Here is a 22,641-nt window from a genome sequence, read left to right as displayed (position 1 = left end):
CGTTGCTCGGAACGCGTGTTCAGTTTCGCCTTACGCCATTCGCCTAGACCCTTGGCGAGGCCGGGTTTTTGGTGACTTAAAAATGACGACACGATGCTGTCCATCGTTTTGAAAACGAGCACGTTGCCCGTCGGGAGCAGAACCCGACGAGAGGCGTTCTGTTCCAGCGATCATGCGCTTGCTACGACACCGGCGTCGCATAGCAGTTAGTTAGTTAGTTTGGGTTTAGTGGCACAAAGGCAACTAAGGCCATGCTGCGCCAGTCACAAGACAAAATAAAAGGTCCGTTAGGGCAGGTAACCCTGCATTACATTATAGCTGGTGTAAATAGCCAGTTTTTTCTAAAAAGTCGAAGAGGTTAGGAAATGGCACTAGGGGGTCATCTGCTAGTAATAGGGTAGGGTGTAATGGGATGTGCAATTTATACAGGCTGTGTAAAAACCTCCGTCTCATTGTATCGATGTGTGGACATGTTATTAAGATGTGCATGACTGTAAGAGCTTCGTTACATTTTTCGCAAGTTGGCGGGTTTTCTTTTCGGAGAAGGAAATTGTGCGTCAGATGCGTGTGTCCAATTCGAAGTCGACACAAGATCACCTCGTAGAATCGTTGCTGGTGACTGCATGATTTCCACTCTCCAATGACAGGTTTAATTAGGTGAAGCTTGTTGCTTAAACAAGTGTCCCAATCGCGTTGCCATTTTGACGTCAAGGCCTTCCGAATCGCATTGACACTGTCTTTATATGGAAGTGCTGTATTTTGAATGTTTTTGTACGCTGCCATTGATGCGCATCTATCCGCCGCTTCGTTGCCCCATATTCCAACATGGCTTGGTACCCAGCATAACTTAATTGATCTGCCATATTTGTTTGACGTTAATGCATTCAAAATATCGCCGAGCAAGTGTTCACTTTGGGATTTCATGTGTAGAGCCTTCAGTGCGCTTAATGAATCTGTGTAGATGACAGTGTTTTCAAGTTTGTCAGCAATGATCTTTTGAACTACCGTCCATATCGCGTACACTTCGGCTGTGTAGACAGAGGCATGTTGAGGTAATCAAATACATGTTTCCCAATTTTCTGTTACAGCCCCTACACCCACGTGTTTTTCCGTTTTAGAGCCATCAGTATAAAATTCTATGTAGTTTATGTACTTGTCTTGAAGAGAGCGGAATTCTTGTATAATGTGTTGATGTGGTGTGTCTCTTTTCTTTAGATGTGTTAGTGTCCAATCACATAACGCTGTGAAATCACACCACGGGGGTAAACGTTCTGGCTTTCTGGCAACCTGGAAGACTTCCCTAGGGATGTCATATTCCCGACAGTATTCCTCGTATCGCAAGATAAGCGGCCTGATCATGTTTGGTTTATTTGTGTAATGTAAGCGTGAGCTGCACTTTGTGACGATGTTGTAGCACATGTGTTGTGGTGAGGATCGGATTCTGAGTATGTAGGAAAACGTTAGTAGCGCTCTGCGATGCTGTAAAGGAGGTTCATTACATTTGTAATGAAGCAGACGCGCGCCTGTGCATGTGCCGTCTGAAGAGGAAGACGAAGGGCCGTGCCGTGATCTCGAGCGACCCCGTGCTTCGGACAGCCCTTGCATTGCCTTGTTTTGCCTAGCGTTCCACAACGTCGTGAACGAGAATAAACCTCATCGCATTTGGTGGAGGTTGCTGAGATCCTTCGCCTCGTCCTGGAGCTCCGCACTCGAACCCTGCCAACAAGATCGCCTTGCACTATGCCTGATCCCGCCACCCCGTTGCCCGCCCCACCGGCTGCCACTGTCATCTGCGCCGGCGTCCCTCGTCAGCGCGACCCACCCATTTTCAGTGGGACCGCCGAGCACGACGTGGAAGACTGGCTCTCATCGTACGAACGTGTAAGTGCCCATAACCGATGGGATGACCAGTCTAAGCTGACCAACGTGCCGTTCTACCTCGCCGACGTAGCCAAACTTTGGTTCTTCAACCACGAATCAGACTTTACAAGCTGGTCCGCCTTTAAGACTCTGTTTGCAGAAGTGTTTGATCGCCCAGCTGTGCGTACGCTACGCGCTGAACTGCGTCTACGCCAGCGCGCACAGCAGCCTGGAGAAACATTCCCCAGCTACATCGAGGGTGTTCTCGATTTGTGCAAGCGGGTCAATCCCAGCATGTCAGAGGATGACAAGATCAAACACATCCTCAAGGGCATCGAGGACAGCGCATTCCAGATGTTGCTGGCCAAAGGCCCAACTAGCGTATCCGTCCTCATTAACCTCTGCCAGAGCTTTGACGAGCTGCGCCGCCAACGTTCCATCGCCCGCCAGAACATCCAGCACGCCGATTCCGTCTCCAGCATCGCGGTTTCTACCGAATTCACCAACTCGACCCTCTCGCAGCATATCAAAGATTTTATCCGTGAAGAGGTGGCCAGGCAGCTCTCGCTGCTGCCTCACAGTGACGCACCTACGGCAGCTTTGCCTCCAACGCTGCAGGAAGGCATCCGAAATCACATATCTGAAGCGCTTCCTGCAGCTCCTACAACCCCCCCACCAACCCTATGAGTGTGCCGCTGGCCCATACCAACTTTGCCAACCACCCTACGTCGCTGCCGCTCAGTTATGCAGCCGTGGTTGCGCGGCCACCTGCGTAGACCGCTTCTTTTCCATCGCCCATGAATCCGGCTTCATTTCAAGTTGCCCGACCGTCACCACACTTTTTTCGTCCCACCGAGACGTGGCGCACTCAAGACAACCGGCCTATCTGCTTCGCCTGCGGCATTGCTGGCCATGTGGCACGCTTCTGTCGCCGCCGCGCCTCAACTGCGTGTACCAGCTTTGACAGGCCCCGCTACGCACCACAATACGCCGCCACGCCTCCATTATCACCGCGACGTCTCGACACTGATCGCCGGTTGGAAACTCGGCGTTCCCCTTCCCCTTGTCGGCGTTCGATTTCGCCCCTGCGTCGTCGAGTTCCCACTGAAGAGGGAAACTGACTGCTGCAGTTCCTGAGGCAAGAACTGCAAATACGTCAATTTTCTCAAGACCTCAATCTTCGCCGCAAAATGTAATTACCGTTTTTGTAGAGGGAGTACTAGCAGTGGCACTAGTCGATACCGGAGCAGCCGTTTCCGTCATTCACGAGGGCCTTTGCCGCAAGCTACGAAAAGTGACTACAGCTCGCTCTGGCCTGGTGCTCGCCACTGCCAGCGCGCAGCGAATCCACCCTTCAGCTGTATGCACGGCCCGCGTCGTCATCAACGACGTTCTGTACATAATCGAGTGTTTCTTGCTACCATCGTGCTCTCACGACCTCATCATTGGTTGGGATTTCCTGTCACGTCATCATGCTGTCATTGACTGTTCACGTGCAGAAGTGTCGCTTTTACCACTATGTGAATCACTGCCGACCAGCTCTCCTCACTTTGCCGACAAACTCACTGTTGATGCCGACACAACCGTACCTCCTGAGTCGTCGATGGCTGTTGTCTTGTCGTCTGATTCCGCATCTGACGCCACCGTAGTGTTCACGCCGTCCGATGTGTTTGCTCAACGCAAGGGCATTGTTCTTCCGTTTGCAGTGCTTACTGTAACCTCTGGCTCAACTGTGATGCTGGTCACCAACTACTACCAGTACCCGATCAGCCTACTACGTGGAGAGACGGTAGGATACTTTCAAGCGGTCGACTACGTCGACGACTTCGATGTTCCTGCCGCCTCCCTCCGTCACCTTGACGCCATCGCTTCGGTCTCCGGCTCATCACCTTCAGTGGGTTTTGACAAGGCCATCGACCCTGCACTTTCCCCATCTCATCGCCGCCAACTTCTCGCTCTCCTTCACAAGTTTGTCTCTTCTTTCGACTGTCATCAGACGTCACTGGGCCGTGCCACCGGTGTTTCTCACATCATCGACACTGGTTCCCACTCCCCCTTGCGACAGCGCCCGTATCGTGTCTCTGCCGAAGAGCGCCGAATCATCACGGAGCACGTGGACGACATGCTCCAACGTAAAGTCATCCGTCCCTCTCAAAGTCCTTGGTCTTCACCTGTCGTATTGGTGAGGAAAAAAGATGGCTCCATTCGCTTTTGTGTCGACTACAGACGCCTAAACAAGATAACGAGGAAAGACGTTTATCCTCTGCCTCGAATCGATGACGCTCTCGACTGTTTACAAGGCGCAGAATACTTCAGTTCCTTGGATCTGCGCTCCGGGTACTGGCAAGTTCCCATGGCCAAGCCTGACCGTCCGAAAACCGCATTCGTTACACCCGATGGCCTCTACGAATTTAACGTCATGCCCTTCGGGTTGTGCAACGCGCCTGCTACTTTTGAGCGTATGATCGACACCATCCTTCGTGGCCACAAATGGAAGACCTGTTTATGTTACCTCGACGACATCGTCGTCTTCTCAACCGATTTTCCGACGCACCTCACTCGCCTGCATGACATTCTGACCTGTCTCGCCTCTGCCGGTCTACAGCTTAACCTCAAAAAGTGCCGCTTTGCTGCAAGCAAGCTAACCATATTGGGTCACGTTATCTCAAAAGACGGCGTCCTCCCGGATCCAGACAAGCTCCGCGCTGTTGCAGAGTTCCCAAGGCCCGCGTCTATCAAAACCCTCCGAAGTTTTATTGGCTTATGTTCTTATTTTCGTCGCTTCGTACGCAATTTCGCATCCATCATGGCGCCTTTGACAAGTTTACTTTCCGCCAGTAACGGCATAGCAGCATGGTCACCTGAATGTGATTCAGCATTTCAGCAATTGCGCCACTTGTTGACGTCACCACCGATTCTTCGCCACTACGACCCTGATGCTCCCACGGAAGTCCATACTGACGCCAGCGGAGTTGGCCTTGGCGCGGTCTTAGTGCAACGGAAAGCTGGCTATGATGAATACGTCGTCGCTTATGCGAGCCGTACTCTAAAGAAAGCAGAATTAAATTACTCCGTCACAGAAAAGGAGTGTCTAGCGATCATCTGGGCATTAAGCAAGTTTCGCCCATACCTTTACGGCTGTTCTTTCGCCGTTGTTACTGACCACCATGCCCTTTGTTGGCTTTCTTCCTTGAAAGACCCGTCTGGACGCTTGGGACGTTGGGCGCTTCGCTTGCAAGAGTACGACATCCGCGTCATGTACCGCTCTGGTCGCAAGCACTCTGACGCTGATGCGCTCTCTCGCTCCCCACTGACGCCTGATTTGGCGTCGTTGTCAGCTTCCTCGTCCACCCTGTCACCGTTCACCATCCCTGACATGCTCACAGAGCAGCGCAAGGACCCATCCCTTGCAATGTTACTCGACTACCTTGCTGCTCCGTCTGATGTCCCTTCGACACGAACACTGCGTCGCCAAGCAACCCACTTCTCAGTGCGGGACAACATTCTATATCGCCGAAACTACATGCCCGACGGACGCAAATGGCTCCTCGCTATACCTCGTCATATGCGCTCTGACGTCTGCGCGTCTTTTCACGCTGACCCCCTAAGCGCTCATGCCGGCGTCCTCAAAACTTGCACAAGGTTGCGTCAGCGCTATTATTGGAGAGGCATGTACAACTTTGTGCAAAAGTACATTCAGTCTTGCACTACATGCCAACAAAGCAAAACACCTACACAGCGTTTCACAGGACCGTTGCAGCCGCTGCCATGCCCGTCTCGTCCGTTCGACCGCGTCGGCATCGACCTCTACGGCCCGTTTCCATGCAGCGGGCGTGGAAATCGGTGGATTATTGTCGGCGTAGATCACCTTACTCGCTACGCTGAGACTGCAGCACTGCCAGCAGCGACCGCCCGTGACGTTGGTTTTTTCATCCTTCGCAATTTTGTCCTTCGCCACGGTGCTCCCCGAGAATTACTGAGTGATAGGGGCCGTGTCTTCCTGTCGGAGGGCATCCAAGCCCTCCTCGCTGAGTGCAGGATAATTCATCGCAAATCGACCACGTACCATCCCCAAACCAACGGTCTTACCGAGCGCTTCAATCGCACACTTGGCGACATGTTGCGGATGTATATTTCATCCGACCACTTCAACTGGGACACCGTACTCCCCTTTGTTACGTTCGCGTACAACACCGCGACGCAAGCGACCACCGGCTTTTCCCCCTTTTTCCTTGTGTATGGCCGTGAGCCATCATGCCCTTTGGACACCATACTGCCGTACCAACCTGACGCTACTGAGTATACTCCGCTTTCCGAAGTCGCCAAATATGCTGAAGATTGCCGTCAGCTGGCACGTGCCCTGACTAGTGAGACTCAAGAACGTCAAAAGACAAGACATGACCGTGCTCATCAACCACCGCCCAACTTTGTTCCTGGTTCACTTGTGTGGCTTTGGATACCAGCCAACATTCCTGGCCTTTCTTCCAAACTCCTGGCGCGTTATCACGGTCCATACCGTATAATCGAGGCCACTTCACCGGTCAACTACATCGTCGAGCCGCTCACCGTGTCACCAGACCTGCGTCGTCGTGGGCGAGAGACAGTACATGTCAACCGCCTGAAACCGTACTACGACCCGCTCATCTTCTCCGCGCCCTGAGTCGCCAGGATGGCTACGCAGTGATGCCAACTCAGGTCAACGTTTTATCCCTAAAATGAACCCCCAGAAATCCCTAGATTAAAGAAAAATCCCTAGATTTTTTTGTTTACTTGTTAATGTGGCAATTTCAGCTTTAACAGTCTCAGCGCAGTTCACTGTTTGTTCCATTTGTTATACATTTTATCAGAGATAAATAAATGTGTATTAGCCGCATCTGTAGCTTTTTTCTTAATTTTTTGTAGAGTTATCATGCATAGAGGGTCGACAGATGGCACCACCAGATAGAGGGGGAGTCAGCAACGACACTCAGATGACTCCCTCTGTATCTGAAGTGAACTTCGAGCAGATGACTCCCGTTTCACCGCACCGCCTTTCGAGCTGCTCCTTCAGCAGGCTCATCTTCACGCGCAAAGAACCCATGCAGCCCTTTAACAAAAGAATGGTCCCAAGTTGAAAGAGTTGGACATTGTCTGCTAAGCCCCGTCATCACATCAAGGTATTTTATTCAGACAACATTAACAGTTTTTTTATGATGCGCACAGAAAAACGAACATGTTGGACTTCGTTAAAGTCCCTTCTCGCCTCAAATAGAACACTCAGAAGCGGTGAAATGGCGTACCTCACCGCACAGTTCTTTATTTATCAAAGTCTCAATCAAAGATTGTCAAACAGTAGTTGGAGCGACTAAGAAAGGACATCACGAGAAACTGACATCCCCCAAAATTTAATGTTGCTAGTTATAGAGCATCAACGAATCCGGCAACATTGATGCCTTCAGGTAGCATATGTGGGTTTATTGACCAGTTGCCTTCACCCAAAAAGATCACGTTCTCGTGACGCCTGCGGCAACAAGGACGTTCCACGTCCGCTGCCAAGGTCTGTGAGTGATGGCGCTGGCTAACACTCCCAGGGTTCTACACATACATACCCAAGAAAGTGGATGGGGAAACAGCGCCGCGGTAGCTCAATTGGTAGAGCATCGCACGCGAAATGCGAAGGTTGTGGGTTCGGTTCCCACCTGGGGCAAGTTGTTTTTTCATCCACTTTAACTTCCGTTAATTTATCGTTTCTTCATTACATTTATTAAGCACAAGTAATTTCCCCTATGTTGTCCTTGGTGTCAGTTTTTGTTGGCTTCTCATGATATAGCATTTTTCATAGTATTTTGTATTTAGAAGGCAATATAATCAGATACGTCTGCCTTGAGGCCGCTTAAAGTAACAACTATACGGACTCCTGAAATCCCTAGATTTCACAAAAAGACGCTAGATCCCTAAAGCAAAGAAAAAATCTCTAGATCTAGGGATAAATCCCTAGGGTTGGCATCACTGTGGCTACGCTTAGCTCCCGGGGCATTGTAATGAAGCAGACGCGCCCCTGTGTATGTGCCGTCTGAAGAGGAAGACGAAGGGCCGTGCCGTGATCTCGAGCGACCCCGTGCTTTGGACAGCCCTTGCAGTGCCTTGTTTTGCCTAGCGTTCCACAACGTCGTGAACGAGAATAAACCTCATCGCACATTCAACATGTAAGCTCTGTATAGGTGATGTTCTGTAAGCACCGCATGCTAGTCGTAGTCCTAAGTTGTGGACAGGATCAAGTCGTCGGACGTCAGATAGTCTGGCTGAACCATATGTAATGCTACCATAGTCTAATATGCTACGCACCAAAGTGCGGTAGATGTGTAGCAGGCATTTACGGCCAGAGCCCCACCGTTTCCGGGAGAGGATTTTTAGAATGTTAAGTGCATTGTTCGCTTTGATTTTAATACTATTGATGTGTGCGAGAAAGTTCAACTTTTTATCAAACAGAACACCCAGAAACTTGTGTTCTTGTTCCACGGGTAGTGTGGCATCCTGTAGTTTAAGGATGGGATCTGGTTGTAGGCCTCTTTTTTGTGTGAAGACAACACTAATCGTTTTTTTCACTTAAGAAGCGAAAGCCGTTTTCAGATGCCCACTGCGTTAGTTTGTTTAGGGTAATTTGAATTTGTCGTTCGCAGGTTGCCATGTTCGATGCACGACATGCAATTTGAAGATCATCCACATATAGTGAATGCATTATAGAAGATGGAATTACATTATTGAGCGAGTTCATTTTGACCACAAACAGTGTTGTGCTCAATACGCATCCCTGAGGTACTCCGTTTTCCTGAATAAATACGCTGGACAGCACCGTTACGCACCTGGAATGTTCGATCGGACATGAAATCAGCTAGACATTTAAGCATTCTGCCGCGGATCCCTAAATCCGCTAAATCCCTTAAAATACCGAACCTCCATGTTGTGTCATACGCTTTCTCGAGATCAAAGAACACTGTAAGACAATATTGCTTTTGTAGAAAGGCTGCACGTATCTCGTGTTCTAACCGAACTAGATGATCTGTTGTGGAGCAGCCTTTCTTGTACCCACACTGATGATTATCGAGCAGGTTCTCAGTTTCGAGGACGTATGTCAATCTGATGTTTATAATGGATTCATATGACTTGGCAAGACAGCTTGTGAGTACTATAGGTCGGTAGCTGGTAGCTGTTGTAGGATGCTTTCCAGCTTTCAAGAAAGGGATTATAATGGCTTCTTTCCACGCATTCGGCATTTTTCCTGTTTCCCAGATTATGTTAAAGAAGCGGAGCAATGTCTTAACTGCTTTTGAAGATAGATGTGCGAGCATTGTGTAATGTATTCTGTCTGGACCTGGCGCTGTTTTTTTCCCAGTAGTGAGTACTCTGTTAATTTCGGAAAGTCTTAGGGGGGCATTATATGGTTTCTCGGAACTTCCTGCTGTCGGAAGCTTTTGTTTTTCTGCTGATTGTTTGTACTTTTGAAATTCAGTGGAGTACTTTAGTGAGCTTGATATGTTATGGAAATGCTGCCCTAATATGTCTGCTTGTTTTTTTAAATTCGTCTGTGTACCTGGAGGTGAGAGTATGGGGATTGTATAAGGAGCGTACTGGCTTCTAAATTTACGAAGCTGATCCCACATTCTTTTGGATGGTATTGAGCTGTTGATGGAGGGTACATATGCTTGCCATGACTGTCGTTCGGCTTGCCTACGCGTGTGCCTGGCTTTCGCCTTTGCTTTTTTGAAATACAGGAGGTTATCTTGTGTTGGGTATCGCCGAAAGATACCCCAAGCTTCGTTTTGTGCTTTTTTAGTTTGTGTACATTCACTCGTCCACCAGGGTTTTAGTTTTTTCCTTAAGAAACCGGAGGATTGCGGGATCGTCTGTTCTGCTGCAGCAAGTATGGAGTCAATAATCTTTTCATTCATTTCGTCTATTGTTTGATCATCTGATATGTCATCGAGACTGGCCTTCTCGCTGAAGAGAGGCCAGTCTGCTAGATGGAGTTTCCAATGGGGTGATCTTAATGGTACTGTAGCGAAAGGAGATGTTCTTTCAATAATGCCGGGCATATGATCGCTACCATAGGGATTGTTAATAACACTCCATTTAAAATCTATCAACAGAGATGGAGTGCACAGCGCCAGATCAAGACAGCTCATACCTCCTGTGCTTGGGGAGCAGTACGTTGCCGAACCAGTGTTTAAATGGCTTATTTCGTTAGTCAGGATAAAATCTTCAAGTGTTTGTCCCCTGGTGTCAGTTGTTTTGCTACCCCATAATATGTTATGAGCGTTAAAATCACCTGCTATTAAAAAAGGTTTAGGTAGCTGGTTTAAAACTAACTCCAGATCTCTTACAGTAAAATGTGAATGTGGTGGTATGTACATTGAACAAATGGTAATGGTTTTATGTGCTAAAACCGTGACTGCAACGACTTCTAAGTGAGTATTAATGGCAACTTCTCTAGCTGCAATGCCACTCTGTAGGACTATAGCTACACCACCCGAAAGCCGGTTCGCCTGAGTACGATCGCGCCGCACAACAGTGAAGCCTTTTAAAATGTTTTTGTGCTTTTCGCCTAAGTTTGTTTCTTGTAAGCACAAGGCCACAGGCGAGAATTTACTTAACAAGTCTTTGATGTCACCTAAGTTGTGTAAAAGCCCTCTACAATTCCAATGAATAATAAAAGCCATCTTGAAATTGAAAGGTAAAACTGGCACTACGAAAAACTAAGAGGTGGGATTATAGGTAACATGGATAAAAAGGCTAATACAAATGAGCGGTAACCTTCAGGTTATCGCTTTCTTATTTTGGGTGGTTATTGGGATCTTGTCCCTCTTACCGCGCTCAAGAGAGCGCTTGTCCTTCGGTGTCAATGACACCGGGGTTTTCGCGTCGACCTCCATCGCTCTCTCTGAGGCGCTGGAGGATCGAGAGTTAGGCGCCGAGACACGTGTCTCGGGCCTTGGGGATCGCTTGATCTTAGGTCCCTGCGGGGCTGGTGTGGGAGCACCAGCCCCGCAGGGACCTAAGACGGTGGACCGAAGAGGGTGGAGCAGTACTGACTGCTTCCACCACGGGGGCGGGAGGAGTCACTGCGGCACCACTGCGCGTGGGCTCGGAGGACTCCGGAGGCCTCTGTGACGCTGCCCCCGCCTGCGTCACTTCGGCATAACTTCTTCGCGGAAGATACGAAAGCCGCTTTCGGGCTTCAAAGAACGAAATTTTTTCTTTTACAGTTAGAGCAATGACTTCTTTTTCTTTTTTCCAGCAAGGGCAGGACCGTGAATAAGCTGGGTGATCTCCCTTGCAGTTAACACAATGTGGGGAAGAAGTGCAATTCTCAGATTGGTGTTCGTTGGAGCTGCATTTAGCACAAGTTGTTTGTCCTCGACATGCATGTGAAGCGTGTCCAAACCTTTGGCACTTGAAACATCGTCTAGGGTTTGGAATATATGGTCTTACATTGCCTTTAACATAACCTGCATCGAGCGAGGTAGGCATTGCGCTTGTTCCGAAGGTGAGTATAACGTGTTTGGTGGGGATTTCTTGATCGTTTCTGCGGATTACTATTCTCTGTACCTTGGTAACATTTTGTTCTTGGAAACCTTCCAGCAGTTCCTCGTCGCTTAATCCAATAAAATCTTCTTCAGATATTACTCCCCTACTTGTATTGAGTGTTCTGTGGGCTGAAACAGTCACTGTCGCCTCGCCAATACTGGTAAGTTCAGACAGCTTATCTGCTTGATCTTTACTATTCAGTTCTAGGAGGTGGTCCCCGCTGGACATTTTGGAGGCTTTGTATGTCTGTCCGATTTTATCTTTCAGGCATTTAGCGACCAGGAATGGAGAAAGCTTTCTAATAGGCGTGTTGCTTTCACTATGGACTACGTAGTATTTGGGGAAGGATGGAGCGTTGCTTCGAAAGGAGAATTGAAACGGTACTTCGGTGCGGCATCTTTTGAGACGCCGATCATGGACAATAGAGATTTGAGCTGCCATAGGAAAATGTTTGTGTTCGGCAACAGCGCCGACCGCCCACCACGGAGCCCAACGAGGGGACGCGGCAGGGCTTGTGTCCAAGCCTGCACGACGCCAGCCGTACGCCGTCACTATAACCAAATATGGTGTACCCAAGGTAGGATATCCACACAAGGTTAACCCTTGCCGCCGTGGAGAAAGGAAGTAAATGGAAGAGAGAAGAAGACAGGAAAGGTAAAAAAGTGAGTGATAAAGACGAAGGTTTCAGGAGAGAGAGATAGGAAGAGGCGACTACCGATTTCCCCCGGGTGGGTCAGTCCGGGGGTGCCGTCTACGTGAAGCAGAAGCCAAAGAGGTGTGTTGCCTCCGCCGGGGGGCCTTAAAGGCCCGATCACCCAGCATCGGCTCAACCTCCAGGATCCCCCTTTCCCCGGACACGGCTAAGCCGCGCACGACTACACGCGGGAGGGTCCAACCCTCGTGTGCTCGGGTCCGTGGTGTCGCAACACACCAAACGCCTGCTTGCGCGGACGCCCCTGCGGGGGTCGCATAGCACGTCTGGTGGATTGGATTGGAGGCAAACAGCAGCTAGGCAGTGTCACGTCTGGAAGCTTTCTACAATTCGGGAAAATGGGACTTGCATTGGGAGCTTCGGTTGCCGTGTTGTCGTTTCTCTATGAGGAATCATGGGGGTTTGAGGTTGGGAAATGCGTTTGAAGAGATAGCAGAAAGTGAATTCTGGCGTCGCTTTCGTTTCTCGAAATGAGCAGTGTGTTGAAGAAGACCCAAGGGCGCGCGGTGACCCAGGGGGCCCAGTGCGACATTGTGGTGCAACATGTGGTTCCTTCTTTAAAAGGGTGGCACTATTTCTTTGGCCACTTTTTTTTTCTTTGCGCGTTACACCACCTAGTAATCAAGCAGAAAACCTTATAATGATAAATTGTCGTAGCCATACGCATAAGTATTACAGAACCTGTTTAAGCTTGAGACAAAAATACATATTGCATTCATTAGAAGGCGAGAGACATTTCGTTTTCTATAATATTGCACCGAAAGAAACAACAAAGGGAGCACATCAGCTACGCTCCGGAGAGCTCATCGCATGCCGATTGGCTGCTCTCTTCCTCCCGTTCTTCGAAATTTTGTGAACCGCCCAATTTGTGACGTTGCAGCGACTGAACGCATCCTGTTCCGATCAAAAATCTCGGATCGCGCAGCAGAACGAAGCTGAACGAGTGCATTGAATAAAAGCGAAACAGATGTATTTATTGTTTTTGACTAAATGACACATAAATATCATAACCGGAAAACGTTGCACAAGTGTAACAGCGTTAGTGGAGCATGCTGAAAAACTTCGATCGGAAGGACGTGATCGTTGTAGGCGTAGGGAATGTGCTGAATACCAATAACGTTCGCATTTACACAAAGTTTTTGGTTGCAAGGGCTCATCATGAGTGGCAGGCCGCTTCCGCTAATATTGTGTAAAACTTTGACCAGATTTACCAGTTTTCGTGTAAGAATTCGCTTTTCGAACGCAGGCCGAGTCAAATAGCTCAAGTAGACTTCGCAAGAACTAGTCTATGCCAGTGACCACTTCAGAGTTCACGGCTTGAAACATTGGTTCAACGGCGCATAGGCCCGTCTTCCATGTCCTTGCTGAAGCTTGCGAACCAGCGGACTCGACACGTGACGGAATTTAAAGATTTTAGCTCGTAAGTGCTATCTGCCGTCGCCGAGGCGCTTCCGCTAATATTATGTGCGGCATCGCAATTGGGTGGAATATTTTCTTCCGATGGATGGATGTGTATTGTTTAGTGGCGCAAGGGCCAGGTGTGGCCAAAGAGCGCCATGACTGATAATGATGTGTTAAGCGCTGATTGGTGAGTTACGATGATGGGGTGTAACATGGCTGTAAAGTGGCCTAAAATTAGTCGCTATCGTAGAAGCATAAAACGATATATAGGTATAAAATTATGACAGTGATACGTGGAGTGGTCTCTGGGTATAGGACGAGTGACAAGTGATCATGGGGCTAAATTCATGAATATGGAAATAGCACATATGCCTCCTTAAAGCCTTTGAGCCCAAAGGCTGGGAGGCAGGTGCTTTCTTTCAATGCAGCTACCGCAGCAGAACCCTCTGTTAAGAGGCTGTGCTACGGATTTCCTGGGGCTATAATATGGAAACTATCTACATCTTTTAAAAATCTAAACAGGGATTCATGTTTGAAGAAAGGTTCTATGCCTACAATCATTTGAGGATGAAGTTGAATTTGTTGCCGGTGAGGTAATGGAAAATGCTTTTTCCTATTTGCATCTAATTCTCTGCATTGCATCAGGATGTGAAGCACGGTAAGTGGCTCACCACACTTATCACACATGGGTGGATCACCACCTGACAAGAGGTATGCGTGTGTACTGTATGTATGTCCTATTCTAAGTCTGCAAAGTATTACTTCCGTGTGGCGGTTCTTTGATACTGGCGCCCAGTTGCCAAGATATGGCTTGATAACATGGAGTTTATTTTCTGTTTCTTTATCCCACAACCGCTGCCAGAAAGCCCTGAGCGCTTTCCTTATGGAGAGCTTAAGGTCTATTACAGGGACAGTCATGGAAATGTCTGCAGCGTTCGCGTTGATGGATGTGGCTAGCTGGTCAGCCAACACATTTCCTTCAATCTCGCGGTGCCCCGGCACACAGCATACCACGATTTGCTGCTTGGAAGCATAGGTGGTTAGTAATGTTGCGTAAAGAGATACAATGATAGGGTTTTTATATTTTTTGACAGTTTTCAAAGCGTTTACAACGCTCAATGAATCTGTGTATATAATTGCCTTTGGGATATTACTTTCTTTAATGTGTTTAACGGCAGCCAATATGGCGTAGGCCTCTGCTGTAAAGATACTTGTGCTCGTGTGCAGAACACCGGTATCCGAAAAGGATGGACCGACTGCTGCGTAAGATACGCCAGAATTACACTTTGATGCGTCTGTAAAGAATTCAGGACATGAGTATTTGTGTTGTAATTCCAGGAAGTACATTCGTATATGCGCGAGAGGAGCGCGTTTTGTAACAGCTATGAAGGATATATCACACTCTATTGGTTGCCACTGCCACGGTGGGGGCCGTATAGCAGGGGACATAGGATGGTATTCAAGCAGGGGAAAACTTGTTTCTTCAGCCATGTCTCTAACACGCATGGAGAAAGGCTGTGCCACTCTGGGCCGGTTGCGGAAAAGTTGGCAACTGGACAAATCGTTTACGGTGTAATACGCGGGATGCTGACTGTTTCCGTTCACTCTAAGAAAATACATGAAAGACGAGTATGTTCTCTGCAGTTGAAGTGACCATTCATCCGATTCAACGTACAGACTTTCCACTGGGCTTGTTCTAAAGGCACCTGTGGACAAGCGAATTCTTAAGTGGTGGACAGGGTCCAGCATCTTTAGAGCAGTTGGAGTAGCCGACTGGTAGACTATGGCTCCGTAGTCTAGTCGTGTGCGTATGAGGCTTTTATACAAATTCATGAGACATTTTCTATCACTGCCCCAGGTTGTGCGTGAGAGAACCTTTAAGATATTCATTGTTTTCATGCATTTGTTTTTAAGATACTTTATGTGCTGTATGAAAGTTAATTTCGCGTCTAAAATTATGCCTAGAAATTTATGTTCCCTGTTTACAGGCAGACGCTCATCATGCAACACAATTTCAGGATCAGGGTGCAGGCCTCTTTTTCTAGAGAAAACAACACAGGTGCTTTTTTGTGGGTTCAGTCTGAACCCGTTTTCATCAGCCCATTTGGAGACCTTGTTAAGGACAAGCTGGACCTGTCGCTCACAGATTGCGAGAGAACTTGATTGAAATCCTATCTGCACATCGTCAACATATGTTGAATAAAAGATGTTATGTGGTATGTGTAGACGGAGAGAATTCATTTTTACTATAAAGAGCGTGCAGCTGAGCACCCCGCCCTGCGGCACTCCAGTCTCCTGTACGAATTTCCGTGACAAAACATTGCCCACACGAACACGGAATGTCCGATTTGATAGATAACTTTCGATTACATTGAACATATTTCCGTGGATACCTAAGTGTGAGAGGTCTCTCAATATCCCGAACCGCCACGTAGTATCATAAGCTTTCTCCATATCAAAGAATACAGATAAGAAAAACTGCCTATGGACAAAAGCTTCACGGATACGTGCCTCTATGCGTATAAGATGGTCACTGGTAGATCGACCCTCCCGAAACCCGCACTGGTATGGGTCGAGTAATTTGTTTGATTCGAGGAAGTGCAGTAGGCGACAGTTAATCATTTTTTCGAAAACTTTGCAGAGGCAACTCGTTAGTGCTATGGGTCTATAGCTTGACACAGAGGAAGGATTCTTTCCTTGCTTTAGAATTGGGATTACAATAGCCTCCTTCCAAACAGAGGGGATTTCGCCTGAAAACCATATAATGTTGTAAAGGTAAAGGAGGGTTTTTTTGTGTTTCGGAGGGTAGTTGTTTCAGCATCTCATATATTATGCGGTCTGAACCTGGGGCGGATGTATTACAACAGTTCAGTGCTGCCTGCAGTTCTGCTATGGAGAATGGTTCGTTGTACGCCACACTTTTAGCACATTTTCTTTGTAACTTTTGCTGTTCTATTCGCGTTTTGTTCTTTAGGAATGTTTCGGTGTGGTGTGAGGAGCTGGATATGTGTTCAAAGTGTGTGCCAAGAAAGTTGGCTTGATCTTCCAGGCTTTCTCCGTGACTATTTACTAAAGGCAGGGAATACGTTTGTTGTCCATTAACCTTTTTCACTCTATTCCATACTTTTGTCTCATCTGTGTACGAGTTGATGCTTGATATAAACGTCGCCCAACTCTCTCGTCTTGCTTGACGGCGTGTTCGCCTTGCCTGGGATTTTACATGTTTAAAGTTTTCCAGGTTTTCAGCTGTAGGAGAATCGCGAAATATCGCCCACGCTTTGTTCTGGTTCCTCCGTGCTTGCCTGCATGCTTCGTTCCACCAGGGAACACGCCGCTTGGAACCCACGCCGCTTGTTTGTGTAATACATTTACAGGCGGCATCCAGTATAAAAGCTGTAAAATATGCAACAGCATCATCTATGGTTATACCAGACATCTCAGTCCACGTCATGTAAGAGTTCGGTACCGTTCCCAATCGGCTGAGTCAATCTTCCACCGAGGGACCAGCGGGCGAAGTTGATCTTGTTTCGGCGTGGTTAGGATTATTGGGAGTGGTCACTCCTATACGGGTTGTTAAGCACATTCCATTTAAAATAGGGTAAAAGCGTCGGCGATAAAATGCTAAGATCGATGGCAGAGTATGACTTGTTGGACAGGTTAAAATATGTGGGCTCCTTCGTATTCAAGAGACATGTTCCAGAGGAAAAAAGCACCTGTTCAATGACGCGACCTCGCGCATCACAGCGTGAATCGCCCCACAAAGTACTGTGTGCATTAAAATCACCAAGAACAAAATAGGGGTCCGGGAGCTCATCTATTAATGATTCTAAGTCGCGTCTGTGAAGGTGATGATGTGGTGGTATATACAGAGAACAGATTGTAATGAGTTTATTTAAAAGTATGGCTCGAACGGCCACGGCCTCAAGGGCCGTTTGGAGCTTTAGATGCTGACACGCTACACTTTTGTCAGCAATAATAGCTACACCGCCAGATGCTGCGACAGCATCCTCGCGGTCTTTGCGAAAGGTAACGTGCTTTCGGAGAAAGTTTGTGTGTGTAGATTTTAAGTGTGTCTCCTGTAAACACAGCACTTTTGGATTGTGTTTATGGATAAGTTCTTGAACATCATCAAGATTCCTAAGTAGACCTCTGACATTCCATTGAATGATTTGTGTATCCATATTTTAAATTTAATTGGTGCTGTGTTTACGGAAACGGAAGGGATGTCTTAGATTACAGAGCCTTTCGAGGCCCTGTAACCGGGGTTTTGCTCTTTTTGAAGCGTTCGAGGGAACCTCGCCGCTCCTTAGGCACCTGGGGCGCCTTGAGGTTAGGTGTAGTGTCCTTTGCCTCTTGTGAGGCGCCGGACACCTGCTCTTGCGAGCGAGAAGTTTCCCGAGAGGGTCCCGCCTTGGAGGGCAAGACCCCTGGGCCCACCAGCCCGGAGGTCGATGGGGCTCCCTGGGAGATTTGGCTGCGCCGGCCATTGCCAGCACTGGGAGGGACCTGGGAGGTTGAGGCAGCCTCGGCTGCGCCCACCTTCGGGGTCGATGGCCCCTTTTCCTCGGTTGGCGGAGCAGCGCTAGCTGCAACCACCGTGGGGGCAGATGGCGCAACTGCCGACTCACTGCGTGTGGGTCGGACAGTCGCCGGAAGCCGTTGTGACGCTGCCCCCTGACGCGCCACTTCGGCAAAGCTTTTCTTTGGCAGGTATGCAACCCGCCTGCGTGCCTCCTTGAATGATATATTCTCTTTTACTTTTATAGTTACTATTTCTTTTTCCTTCTTCCAGGAGGGGCACGACCGCGAGTACGCGGCGTGATCCCCGTCACAGTTTACACAATGGAGAGTGTTCACGCAAGCTTCAGAATCATGTTCGTGTGCACTGCACTTCGCACAGGTTTGACGGCCTCGGCAGCTCTGCGAGCTGTGGCCGAAGCGTTGGCATTTAAAACACCTTAGGGGATTTGGCACATATGGCCGAACATGGAGCTTGATGTACCCGGCCTCTACAGACTCGGGCAGAATACTTGAGCCGAAAGTCAATATAAGGTGTTTGGTCTTGATTTCTTTGCTGTCACGCCTGATCTTAATTCTTTTAACATTGATAACGTTCTGGTCACTGAAGCCCTCCAGGAGTTCATCCTCAGTGAGCTCCAGCAAGTCATCGTCCGAGACAACACCGCGGCTTGTGTTCATGGTGCGGTGCGGGGTTACTGTTACTTGGGTCTCCCCAAATGACACAAGTTTCGGCAGCTTCTCATACTGCTTCTGATTTTGGAGCTCCAAAAGGAGATCGCCACTTGACATTCTCGACACCTTATATCCTGTACCGAAAACTTCGGTCAAAGACTTAGAAACAAGGAACGGTGAAATGGATCGCACTAGTTTGTCTGGCTTTTCTGAGTGAATGACGTGGAATCTAGGAAAGTTGTGGACTTGTCGTCCGAAAAATTGAAAGAGGTCTTCGGTGCGCCCTCGTTTCTGAGGGCGATCAGGAAGTTTGGGGAAAGAAGGTTCCATGAAAATGTGTAAAAATTCGGCAACAGCGCCGACCACCCACCACGGAGCCCAACGAGGGGACGCGGCAGAGCTTGCATGCAAGTCTGCACGACGCCAGCCGTACGCCGCCACTATAACCAAATATGGTGTACCCAAGATTGGATAGCCACACAGGGTTAACCCTTGCCGCCAGGAGAAAGGAAGTAAATGGAAAAGAGGAGAAGACAGGAAAGGCGGAAAGTGAGAGAAAGACGAAGGCTGGAGGGAGAGAGAGATAGGAAAAGGCGACTGCCGATTTCCCCCGGGTGGGTCAGTCCGGGGGTGCCGTCTACGTGAAGCAGAGGCCAAAGAGGTGTGTTGCCTCCGCCGGGGGGCCTTAAAGGTCCGAACACCCAGCATCGGCTCAACCCCCAGGATCCCCCTTTCCCCGGACACAGCTAAGCCGCGCACGGCTACACGCGGGAGGGGCCAACCCTCGTATGCTCGGGTCCGTGGTGACGCAACGCACCAAACGCCTGCTGACGCAGACGCCCCTGCGGGGTATTTTCTTCCGAATAATTGTAGCGCAACCGTTTTCCTATTCAAAAAGGAACTGTTTAACCAATGATTGCCAAGATTCAATTTCGCGTTTAATCTAGCGCTGAAACATATCGATTTAATTGCGTGCTACAGACTGGCCAATTAGTCCAAGATATTAAATTCGACCATTTCACATTCCCTGACTAGTCTTACATTCGAAAAGAACTCCATGCACATGGCGTGATTAGGTTCACATCGAGTAGCACTTACATAGACACACAGAAGAACATGCACTCGCAGCCGCTAGTAGAAATGGATGGGTAAGTACGGTGAAGTACGGTTTCCAGTGGGTCAGCGAACACGCACTAGTGTGTTAACATTACTGAGCGCCCTTCAGGATAAATTGACAGGAGCTTGATTAGTTCACGCCTGCTTCAGCTCGCGGTTTTGTTACAATGAGTTCTATGTGTACGTAGTATCGCCCCGCCCCCAATGTCAAATTATTGCACATGGCATCATAAATTTCACACCAGTAGCATGAGTGGCCGCATAAATATTGCAGTCATTGCGCGTGACCTCTTTATTTTTACTACGGAGGAAAACTGCATTGTTTATCAAGAACATTATGTTCAGTGCCTTCATTTCATTTTCTTGCACAAAAGGTCAAGCTTGCTGCTTTACATCACGAAACCAAGTCATAGCCATGGACGCCAATTTGTACGCGTTGCACCCACGTCCCACTTCGAAGAAGATGGCAGAACGTCCACAATAGATGCTATACTTTCACGAGACCTAAAGAGACTAGTGCTGGATACATTCGGCGTCTACAGGCCAGTATTCTCTCACTGAGCTAACTGTGCTAAGACAGCGCGGCAACAACACTATCACTCGTAGACGCGGTTGCGTATGGCGCAAGCTTGCTGTAATCTCGCAGAATTTGCCTATCTCCGAAAGTATTCGCGAGAACATGCTGCAGAAAGCTGCTCAGCACATGTCCGGAACTTGCTTCTCACTGACGTAATCCTGATGAGCAGCACTGCTCTGGAATTATTTAACCTACAAGTTAATCTACATTATTTCAGCCGTAATTATAGTAAGTATATTCGGTTCTATACTACTTCCATATCGCATGGTGGCCAGCCTGCAACGTTTCTGGGTGTATCGTTACCGCTATAGTATGTAGGCAATTTCAGATCCATAATTTCACTCCATCTGGAATTTGAACACTCAGAATTCAGAGCTCGAGCTGTGTGGTCTGAACTGTCATTTTAGAATTCCCTCTAGTTATGAATGCTCTGTAGAAACGCTGAATTGACAGTATTATTATTTAGGGCACCTGTCGTAGCGACTGTGCTGCTTAGGGAAGTTAGCCTCTTTAAATGAATCAAAAAGCAAGAGTCACATCACCATGGTTCAGCGGAGTGTGCGCGGATGTTCCGAAACATTGACGACCACCTTGCGCGGCGGGAAGCAAAGCGGTTGCGTCAGTCCAACTTAGGCAGCACCATCAGGCACGGGAGATATACCAACAGCGGAACGTTCCTTGTACCCCGCGAGCGGTAACAATCGTGATGACACTGATGATAATGTCCGTCGCATGTTTGTGGCGCATACCCACTGTAGGGAATAGGCTGTGAATAGGGTGGTTTTACCAGAAGACAAAAATACATTTAAACTACGGTTGTAATAAATCTGAAGTTTATAGTAGGGAATATATCACAGCAAGGTTATTCGGTATGTATGTATGTATGTATGTATGTATGTATGTATGTATGTATGTATGTATGTATGTATGTATGTATGTATGTATGTATGTAGGTATGTATGTATGCATGTATGTATCTTCTGACCTCATCAATAGCGTCATGAAGGCATTGTTTTGTTTGTAAATTACAGGGGTGGCGCCAGGAATATCTTACTGTGGGGGGGGGGAGGCACAAATTACAAGTGTGTTCCTTATGAGTGGCAGGGAGGTGGCGAACTTGTGCGTCGACTTTTCACTAGGTTTAACTCCCTTCCGCTTTCCTCTCTTATATTATAAATTCTGCAATTCATCGATCCAGAGTCCGAGTTAAATCTTGTTACATGACACGTACGCTTCCTTCAGTCGCTCAAGACTTCAATAAACAAGCACAGTGTTCTGCTTAGGTAAGTGCAACGTAACAGATATGGAGGCTGCGCATGTTCAATAGATGTCAATCATTGCTCAGCCCACCGCTTCTGTGCGTTAGACTTTCTCCTACTATTTCTGAACGTGTTTCTTAGTTTTATTGTCTTTAATTGAAGTAACTGAACTTTGTCGTCATTCGGCGCGCCTTCGTTGCGTCGTTTGTCCGTGAAAGGATGTGAAATAAAAAACGATAGCATTCATTTATGCATGTCCAACACACTCATCCGAGAGCACAGCAGGGTTGCGATGCGGATAAAAATTGCTCGATTGCTATGATCTTTTAACCATAGGTTGACTGGGCTGAAGGCTTTCTAAACGGATCAGTGTGAATAAGATATTCGAGCAACTCTAAGATATAAATTAGGATATAGCATATTTACAGGGCACTGCTCCTGCTAAGAAAATAAAAAATTACATAGTACATGGTACAGCACATACATAAAAAGTGTATTAAATAAAGAAAAGAAGATGCACCCAGAAGCAACAAAATAACATCAGTCAACTAGATCACAGTTTAGCTTCAAAAGAGTAGTTTCACAACAGGAGAGAGAACTAACATCACTACGAATGTCCCTATCGATTCCAACTTCGGTAAAGATGCGCTAGATTCAAAAATTTAAAACACCCTTGTGGCGCCAGCTGGTGATTCTAAAGGCTGGAAATGCGAAAAGAAAACGAAAAATATACGAGAGAAGAAAGGTTTCGCAAACGCAAATAACAGCTCTCTGACTATACACTGTTCCATACAAAAGCTAGGCCACTGACATGGTAGCCAGCTTTGGGGGGCAGGACATATGTTGTGCGAGGGCCGCCACTCCATGCTCCTCGCCTCCCCCCCCCCCCCTCGGGGCCACCCCTGGTGAACTATTTCCAGTTGTATATGCGCCAACCGCCAGTGGTGCAACTGGTGCCG

The 22,641-nt window shown here is 48.0% G+C and overlaps 1 protein-coding gene across 3 annotated transcripts in view; it reads right to left on the bottom strand.

Annotated features, from left to right (window-relative positions):
- LOC135902762 (neprilysin-3-like) overlaps positions 1-21,123 on the bottom strand; it is a 186,143-nt gene extending 165,020 nt beyond the window's left edge. For all 3 annotated transcript variants that reach the window (XM_065432995.1, XM_065432998.1, XM_065432999.1), the window contains exon 1: positions 20,966-21,123. In XM_065432995.1, the coding sequence (XP_065289067.1) occupies positions 20,966-20,968 (3 nt within the window). In that variant the 5' untranslated portion in view covers positions 20,969-21,123. The remainder of the gene's footprint in view (positions 1-20,965) is intronic.
- Positions 21,124-22,641: the final 1,518 nt, after the last annotated feature.

The sequence above is a fragment of the Dermacentor albipictus genome, chromosome 2 (genome assembly GCF_038994185.2).
Source record: "Dermacentor albipictus isolate Rhodes 1998 colony chromosome 2, USDA_Dalb.pri_finalv2, whole genome shotgun sequence".
Classification (NCBI taxonomy): domain Eukaryota; kingdom Metazoa; phylum Arthropoda; class Arachnida; order Ixodida; family Ixodidae; genus Dermacentor; species Dermacentor albipictus.
The sequence above is the reverse complement of the archived record's forward strand: the minus strand, read 5'-3'. Positions and strand labels throughout refer to the sequence as shown.